General features: G+C 42.3%; 2 protein-coding genes across 2 annotated transcripts; both read right to left on the bottom strand.

Annotated features, from left to right (window-relative positions):
* Window positions 1-442: 442 nt before the first annotated feature.
* On the bottom strand, window positions 443-718 carry LOC139456500 (keratin-associated protein 19-3-like). The gene has a single exon (XM_071238251.1). The coding sequence runs from the start codon at window positions 716-718 to the stop codon at window positions 443-445; it is 276 nt and encodes a 91-aa protein (XP_071094352.1).
* A 759-nt stretch (window positions 719-1477) lies between these two features.
* LOC139456491 (keratin-associated protein 19-3-like) lies at window positions 1478-1798 on the bottom strand. The gene has a single exon (XM_071238238.1). The coding sequence runs from the start codon at window positions 1796-1798 to the stop codon at window positions 1478-1480; it is 321 nt and encodes a 106-aa protein (XP_071094339.1).
* Between the last annotated feature and the right edge of the window lie 7699 nt (window positions 1799-9497).

Below are 9497 nucleotides of genomic sequence, written 5' to 3'. Positions count from 1 at the left end.
GCCAAAGCAAGTTTATTCTTTTGCAAGAAAGCTCCCAAAATATTATGAATAAAAAAACAAGACATTGTTTTGATGACTGTGTTTAATATGACATATTTGAAACAGGATACAATAAATAATGTGCATTTTGATGAAGCAGATGAAATGTGTCACTTGAACGACGATCTGAATAGTAGCCATATCCAATACCTGCAACAAAGAGAAGAGGTTTTAGTATAAGAAGATATTCCATGAAAAGTCATTTTTACGTGTCGTAATCGTTTTTATTTCCGCCTCATACCGATAGGTTAGGTATGCTACGTGTAGCAAATCAAAGCGGACAATAAAGTCGGTGCAACTACCTTACTTATAATCTGTTAAAGTATCACGTATATCTAATATTCTCGACAAGATTATGTTTGCATTTACCTTTTCCGAAACCTCCAATTCCCCCGTACAGCGCTCATAGTCCGTAGCCTCCGCACAGACCACCCAATCCGTAGCCCCGGTACAGACCACCCAATCCGTAGCCTCCATACAGACCACCCAATCCGTAGCCTCCGTTCAGACCACTCATTCCGTAGCCTCCATACAGACCACCCATTCCGAAGCCTCCATATAGACCATCCAATCCGTAGCCTCCATACAGACCACCCAATCCGTAGCCCCGGTACAGACCACCCAATCCGTAGCCCCGGTACAGACCACCCATTCCGAAGCCTCCATACAGAGCACCCATTCCGTAACTTCCATACAGACCACCCAATCCCTAGCCTCCATACAGAGCACCCAATCTGTAGCCTCCATTCAGACTACCCATTCCGTAGCCTCCATGCAGACCACCCAATCCGTAGCCTCCATACAGACCACCCAATCCCTAGCCTCCATACAGAGCACCCAATCTGTAGCCTCCATTCAGACTACCCATTCCGTAGCCTCCATACAGACCACCCAATCCGTAGCCTCCATACAGACCACCCAATCCCTAGCCTCCATACAGACCACCCAATCCCTAGCCTCCATACAGACCACCCAATCCCTAGCCTCCATACAGACCACCCAATCCCTAGCCTCCATACAGAGCACCCAATCCCTAGCCTCCATACAGACCACCCATTCCGAAGCCTCCATATAGACCATCCAATCCGTAGCCTCCATACAGACCACCCAATCCGTAGCCCCGGTACAGACCACCTAATCCGTAGCCCCGGTACAGACCACCCATTCCGAAGCCTCCATACAGAGCACCCATTCCGTAGCTTCCATACAGACCACCCAATCCCTAGCCTCCATACAGAGCACCCAATCCGTAGCCTCCATACAGACTACCCATTCCGTAGCCTCCATACAGACAACCCAATCCGTAGCCTCCATACAGACCACCCAATCCCTAGCCTCCATACAGAGCACCCAATCCCTAGCCTCCATACAGACTACCCAATCCGTAGCCTCCATACAGAGCACCCAATCCGTAGCCTCCATACAGACCACCCAATCCCTAGCCTCCATACAGAGCACCCAATCCGTAGCCTCCATACAGAGCACCCATTCCGTAGCCTCCATACAGACCACCCAATCCGTAGCCCCGGTGCAGACCACCCAATCCGTAGCCTCCGTTCAGACCACCCATTCCGTAGCCTCCATACAGACCACCCAATCCGTAGCCTCCATACAGACCACCCAATCCGTAGCCTCCATACAGACCAACCATTCCGTAGTCTCCATACAGAGCACCCATTCCGTAGCCTCCATACAGACCACCCAATCCGTAGCCCCGGTACAGACCACCCAATCCGTAGCCTCCGTTCAGACCACTCATTTCGTAGCCTCCATACAGACCATCCAATCTTTAGAAACAATAGTCTTAGGTCATTTGCTTTTATTTCACCTTACATTAAAATACTTACTTCTGATTTGTTAAGGGGTGGTCGGGTAGCCTAGTGGTTAAAGCGTTCGCTCGTCACGCCGAAGACTCGGGTTCGATTCCCGACATGGGTACAATGTGTGAAGCTCATTTCTGGTGTCCCCCGCCGTGATATTGCTGGAATATTGCTAAAAGCGGCGTAAAACCAAACTCACTCACTCACTCACTCACTCTGATTAGTTAAGGACTGGGCAATTATTTTCCATGTAGCCCCCTGAGAAATGAATCTGAACACATCTTAGATAACTTGCATATCTCGAATACGTAGAGGTCAGTTTAAACAAACCTATGTCTATCCGAATGCCTTGGGTAAAGGGAAGTAACTCGTTTCGCTTGCGTCTTCTGCTTTGATATTTGCTGAGACTGCCGTCAAATATTCTGGACCTGCATGAATGTTTGGCGGTAATATACTTCGTTGTCAACTGATCCCTCCGGGCAGATGATGTGATGTACCCTGAATGAGGCTGACACATAAAGTACATGACCCCATATACCCCTCGAGATCGGTTGACAACTTACACTGTCCTCATAGGACTTTGGATATGTTCCCCAGGTAATCATATGACATTGTCCGTCGGGTTCTAGCAACTAGGACATCGGATCCAACTAGCTTTGATTTCATTAAACTAAAAGAAACACACAAAGGAAAGTCAATCGTAGTTCTTTTAAGTCACAAATTATGTCGATATTCAAGGGCAACATGTACGAGCATGTACATCTGACAGGGATTTGTAACACTTCCAAGACTCTATTGGGTTCCAGGTGTGATGAGGCGTTTACTTCCAGAGTCTGCAGCGCTAAAAGTCGTTCTCTTGGAACTTTCCATCTCGTCCAGTTGTATGTAACCTTCTGCCCCACGAATACAACTGGGTTTATTCCTATGTCGGACGTAGAGGTACACTATGAATACAAGAAACTGAAACAGAACATCAAGGGAAATTGTAATACAATTAATACAGGGTTAGCATGTGATTTACATGGGGATTAACCTACGTTGAAATGCCACTACATGCTGTTAGCGGAGTATATGAGTATATGAGTATTGTGCTACTGTGGACACAAGCATTCTGCACAAAGTTGGTGTTAAACATGCTGATTATTTATGTGTATAGAACCGCTTTCAGTTTTCACCGAAATGATCCAACGTGCAGGTGTTATTGAACACCTGCTACAACATTGTAGTGCTTCAGTAAAGGATGCAATGCACTGTGCCAATGAGTAGTTCATATGCAACCTAATATAACATGTGTCCTTTTCAGTTTGCTCATGCACGATGTAAGAAATGCATCGATACCTATGTTTTATATTCAAACATTGACAGGTATTGAGTTGTTCGGACATTCAGTCAGGCACGTTCATCTTTGTTAGTACTCAACCGCACTCAACAATATTCCAGCTATATGACGGCGGTCTGTAAATAACTTAACAACACGTTACACTATATCTAAGGCAGATATGATCGTACATTTGTTTGTTTGTTGTTTAACGCCGCACTCAGCAATATTCCAGATTCGATTGTATACAGACAGCCGTCATGTAGCTGGAATATTGCTAAGTGCGGCTTTAAACAACAAACAAACAGTGGGTACAGCGATCTATATACTCAACATACTGTCACGAAACAGTACACAGAGCCTGATGTCGTTGCCCAAGCAAATCCAAAAGAGTCTGTTAACACTCCTCCAATCATCGGGCTGATGAATTCTCTGAAATAAGGAAGACATCTGCATTAAAACTGGATAATGAAAATTGTTTCAGAATATAATTGTGAAACTGAACCAAGGAAGGGTATTACAATGTAAGGTATCTAGGTATCGAGGTTTCGTGGTGTCTGGTTTCTGTAAATGAGTGAGTGAATGAGATCACTTATATTGGTACTCTGATTACATGAAATATTCCATGTCTCTTTTGGTGATATTATAGTGATATATGAAGGGGTTTGACAGGACTTACCCCAAGGACAATGCGGATCTAACGAGTCCTGAAACGAGGCCCTGGGTTTTAGAGTCATCTTTCATTCCCAACTCTCTGCAACCGTTCAATGACAAGTTGTTTTTGTGTTCATTTCGTGTTTAATAGTTAGGTTTATATAAAATTACAAGTAACGGTCTTTACTCATTCTAATTGACACACATATTGAAGATTGACCTACCTTACGCCTGTGAACATACACGCGATTGTACCCATATATAGAGAGGAGTTGAACACACCCATACAGACGGTTGACAAGATCAGTAACCAGAGCGCTCTGAAAGAAAAATATTAATGTTCTGTACATAGCATTTCATGTCCATGGACGTTAAGCGCTAGCTAGCTAATTTCTCGGCTATCGCATCGCCGCTGTCACCATAAGGTTAAGGAGAGTGCGCGAGGACATGTTTCTGACAGTAGCTCAACAGGGGTAAGTCAACATTTGGCAAGTGAATGAATTTTGGGTTAAATCTACGAGGGATTGACAGCAACGACCCAGGCCGTCAGATTACGAGGAGGTGTACTCATTCCGTAACAACCCGATCTGTGTTTCTGTCGGCTCTATGATAAGAGGTGATACTTGGGAGATACTCTTCCGCGACACCCCCCCCCCCCCCACCCCCCCCGCCCACGAACGCCAAAACTCTTTCACATTTCTAAAGTTAATCTGTCATGCCATGATATATTAACCATGACATATTAACTCTATTAATATGAGGGGAGGGGAGGTGAAATGGGGTTTAACATCGCACTTAGCGACATACATGCCGCATTCTGACACAGTTTACTTATTCCGAACCAGGCAGGGCAACAACATGCAGCAATATGAAAACAATCGGTGATCTATTTTGTTGGTTCTTTGACGTCGCACCTAAATATGTCGGCGGTCTGTACGTAATCGAGTCTGGACCAGACATCATGAGCATGCATACACGCAGTTGAGATACGATGACATGCATCAACCAAGTCAGCGAGCCTGATCACCCGATCCCGATAGTCACCGCTTACGGCAAGCATGGGTTGCTGAAGATAAATTGTTTTCTGGATTTCACGAGTGTTCTTTAACATCTTTTAAGTAGTATCTAAAATAATATTAATGTGCATGTAATTAAAATTCAGTACTGCAAAGTCGATAGACATCGCTGCATGTTTCTACACAATACTACAGTAGACTTTGTAATGTAATTCGAGTAATTCGTCTTGTAACATGAAGAGGTTTCAAAGCTAAATTGAAAATGAAAATACAAAGTACACACTGGTGTACATGAATAGCATGGTCATTACGTTAACAGTATCTCGTGGGGTATTCATATCTCGTATCTCCGGATTATCTTCTTATTGTGATATCATGATATTCATGTTGCGTTTATATTGTAAAATGGTTTGGGCAGGTGATGATGATGATGATGATGATGATGATGATGATGTCACTCTATACCTTGGGAGGAATGTCAGGAAAGGTGCAGGGCCATACAGAAGCATCGCAACACTCAGCGCCAGTTGGCTTGTCAAGATGGCTGGAATGACTGGCACCTACGATTAGACCTCACCACAATAACTCTATGTGCAATCGTGTAATAATAATAAGAATAAGACGAAGAAGAAGAAAATCACCATTGTTGTGTTTCATTACACCTGACTGCCTGAAAAATGTAATTAAAAAGTCCAAATCTAATACGGCGCTAGGACCTGATGGTATTAGAAACCGGTTTTGGAAACTGTTTCCTAGTGTCCAAACACCATTACTTGTGGATAAAGGGGATGTTCCGCCTTGGTTGTGCAAGGGTCGAACAATACTTCTCCCAAAGAAAGGTGATTTGACTGATCCCCAAAACTTCCGCCTTATTACTTGTCTGAATACACAATACAAAATATTTACAGCAAGTCTAACAGATATTGTGTCATCATACTGCGCATCCAATGACAATATGTACGTGGAACAGAAAGGAGCCAGAAAGGGATGTTGGGGTTGTAAGGATCAATTGCTAGTTCAGAAAATGATCCTTGAAGAGGTTAAAACTTACCACCATAACGTCTTAATATGTTGGATAGACTACAGACTATTTTTGTCAAGAATTTTCGGTGACAATATATGTTTTCGATAAAATTCCAGGCCACGACCCTCCCCAGAATATCAAATGGTCAACCCCTTACCATGTCTGTCATTCTTATTTTGTTTCCTGCAGTACAAGCCTAAAGGGTCATAAGTCATTTGTATCCAGTTAACAGCTCAGTGGTGTTTTTTACATTTTGAACATTGTCAGCAAAACACGATCTAACTGTTAAGTGGGCTATTCGACGCCCTGTTTCTAAAACATTAATAGGTAAAGGGTATCTCGAATCATACACATTCGCGTGACTTAAGCATGTTCTAAAACATTTCCGGAACATGTTTTGGGTTGTTTTTACAACATTTTAGTGGGGAATGGTCACAACGTATTTCATCCTTGTAACACAAAGTTATTTCACGTCGTTGTGACAACGTCCATGGTAGTACACAGAATAACGTTGTAGGGACGCATTGTTACAACATTACCACAACGTCAAATACAACGTTCCGTCAACGTAAAACTACAACGTTCCCACAACGTAAAATACAACGTCATCACAACGTTGTGACGACGTGAATATGACGTAACACAACGTTAGGCCATGACGTTGTGACAACATAAATGGGAGTCCACAGAATAACGTTATATGGACGTAACATCCACAACTTTACCACAACGTAAACACAACGTTATCACAACGTTGTCACAACGTGAAATTGTTAGCTGGGAGAGGAATATTTCAGGGCGAATCTTTTAGCCCTTTGCTTTTCTGATTGTCACTAAATCCTTTAATTCTTTGCTCAGCAAAGAGAAAGGTTATCACCCGGGACCTCCTAAGCACAGTTCTCCAACACCCCTTACTCACCTCCTTTACATGAATGACCTTCAACTTATTTCCAATGGAGGATCTACACTCAAAAAACAGATTCTGCTTGTCGAGTCCTTTTCTAATAATATCGGCATGTCCTTTGGACTCGACAAATGCAACATTCTTCATTTGAAACGTGGCAAGGTAGAAGAGGGAGGATCAGTCAGTTTACTTGGAGGAAGGGTTACTGACCATCTTGTGGAAGGTCAGGCCTATACGTACTTAGGGATGCAGATAAGGGACAAACTCCAGAACGCCCATATGAAGGGCAAACTTCGGGCAGAGTACAAAAGTAAACTAAAGAAAATCTTGAGTTCAGAGCTGAACGCTCGCAATAAAGTCAAAGCCACAAGTACTTATGCCCTGCCCGTCCTTTCGTATTCTTTTGGTGTTGTTGATTGGACGAAACAAGAAATTCAGGGTATTGACACCCTCACACGAAGAATCATGTCAGCCAATAGATCCCACCACCCTCGCTCTTCCACCAATCGCTTATATTTATCAATAATGATGGAAGGGCGTGGTTTGATTAACGTAAAGGCGCTTCATGATAGAATTGTTTTGTGCTCTTTTGCACACATTTATTTGTCTGATGATCAAAAGAAGAACACATAAGGAGGTATCAATAAGTTACAGGAAATTAAACCAACTGTCGGTTACAAATACTTGGGTTGTCAATCAAGATTTAAAGAGTTAATAATGCGACGATGTAGTAATTTTGATTTGTATGTTTTGCCAAAATGTTTTAAAATTGGACAATTAAATTAGCAACTAAGATTGTTTGTGGCTGTATCGTCGAAGGGGATTACGGCACTGCAAAATTATTGTCCCATGAGAGGTTCCATAAGTTCCACATCTTTCAGGGTAAATTTAGAACTATCACGTTAGTAATCGTAGATTATATGTTGTTATAATGTTAGGCTATTTTGTCAACAATCGCTAACTCCTGAAGAGGTGGTGTAAATCTTGACTGGGTCCATACAGGTGGCAGAGGTACTGTAAATCCCCATGGTACCTAGTATGGCGATCTACCTTCAGTTCCTGGCGATATACCGTTTTTATCATGTATTGTTAGGTATAGTGATATCTCTTTTATGATTACATAGTATTTCTAAATATTTTTCTGTGATAAATGTAGTTATTTAACTGTCCTTTGTTGGCAGGTTTTTTTTAGTCTAAATATATTTATTATGTATAACCTTTGATAGTCACGATATGGCTAAAATATTGCTGACTATAAATTTAAATCATCGAGTCACTCACACGCTGCTGAGGGTGAACCATAGTAATTCATCTGAGGATACACCTCATGTTTAATACCTTTTGCTTCAGTGTTACTCATAAATAGTTCAAAATGTGATTAATAATTGTGACTTGTTGGGTCCTTCCAAACGTACAAGTTTGAAGCGTTTAAAGATAACGTGAGTTGCAGATAACTGAATATAAGTGTCTAAGCTTTCTTTGCGATCCAGTAATGTTTTAAAAATAACTATACATTGTTGATTATAATTGTGTCCGTTGTAACTGTGTAACTGTTCTCCACACACACACACACACACACACACATCGTGTGCCCGCACTCACCTTTGTTGAGATTACCAGGCCAAAGATGGGGGATATGATGGTGTATGTTAAGGGAAGTACGAGAAACATCAACCCGATGGTACTCATCCTCAGCCCAAACTGCAACGCGTGAACACAATCACAATAGAAGCGACAAAAAAAACCTTCCACAATCACAATAAGTCAGTCAGTCAGTCAAAAGCAGAGTCCATGGAACGAATCTGACTCCAAATCAAAGAATTAAATAATAAAATGTCCTAAGCATATTTTTACAGTCAGTTGTTAATGCTGCTGCATAAGTACAGGTGCGTGGATCCTCACTCACTCTTGTTCTGAGCATTTTCTCACTCAGTTTTAGCTGGCAAATCAGATATCTGACGTTTAATCAACACTACGACTTTCAACCCGTCACATCCCTATTACGGGTAATGTCAGAACGACCTTCCATTCGATCAATCAGTGCGCCGCGTACCAGACCAGGAAAGTGACAGTTGGATTGTGATTTCCAATCATGTAACCCCGAAAAGGTTAACACGGGGTATCCCGACCGACAGTTACAAGTTGTACGACTGATTCTGCCAAAATCAATGTCTATTCCTAGCTTCATTCGGATAAACATTCGAATGGATGAAACTTTGGCCCGTGAGAACTACCGCCATACCATCTCGGCCATCTGGGTGTTCTTTTGTTCAGTTTTCAGCATTCAGTGGGAGAAAGTCACAGCCCTCACCACCAACCTCAAAGACTTCAAAATTAGGAAACTACAAGAAGCTATCAACATCAAAAGACTCCAGCCGTCAATCAACCGTGACCAAGGCTATTACATACCCCGGCGTGCCATCAACTCATCAAAGACCCCAATCAGACATAATCCAATTGTTAATTGTAATAAAGAAGTTGTTCATCCATAAATTCTTATCCTTACACAGACACAGCAGCACGCCAAATTTAATCTACCAAACAAACTGCATCCCATCGCTAAGCGCTGATTGTAGATGCCTGAAAGAGTCTCTCTCCTTGCAAGCAAAGAGATATAAAAGTCTTATGCAATGTAACCTTTAAACATATTTAGAGTTTTAACATGTTTAGAATGCTGGGTGTTTGGCCAGTGGCTCTGATGGTGTTTCGAATACTGATAATT

This window comes from Haliotis cracherodii, unplaced genomic scaffold (genome assembly GCF_022045235.1).
Source record: "Haliotis cracherodii isolate W230 unplaced genomic scaffold, xgHalCrac1.p SCAF_1, whole genome shotgun sequence".
Taxonomy (NCBI): Eukaryota; Metazoa; Mollusca; class Gastropoda; order Lepetellida; family Haliotidae; genus Haliotis; species Haliotis cracherodii.
The sequence above is the reverse complement of the archived record's forward strand: the minus strand, read 5'-3'. Positions and strand labels throughout refer to the sequence as shown.

What these genes read in the sequence shown, in the direction of transcription:
- LOC139456491 (XM_071238238.1), bottom strand. Translation starts at nt 1,798, where the DNA reads ATGAGTGGTCTGAACGGAGGCTACGGATTGGGTGGTCTGTACCGGGGC.
- LOC139456500 (XM_071238251.1), bottom strand. Translation starts at nt 718, where the DNA reads ATGGGTGCTCTGTATGGAGGCTTCGGAATGGGTGGTCTGTACCGGGGC.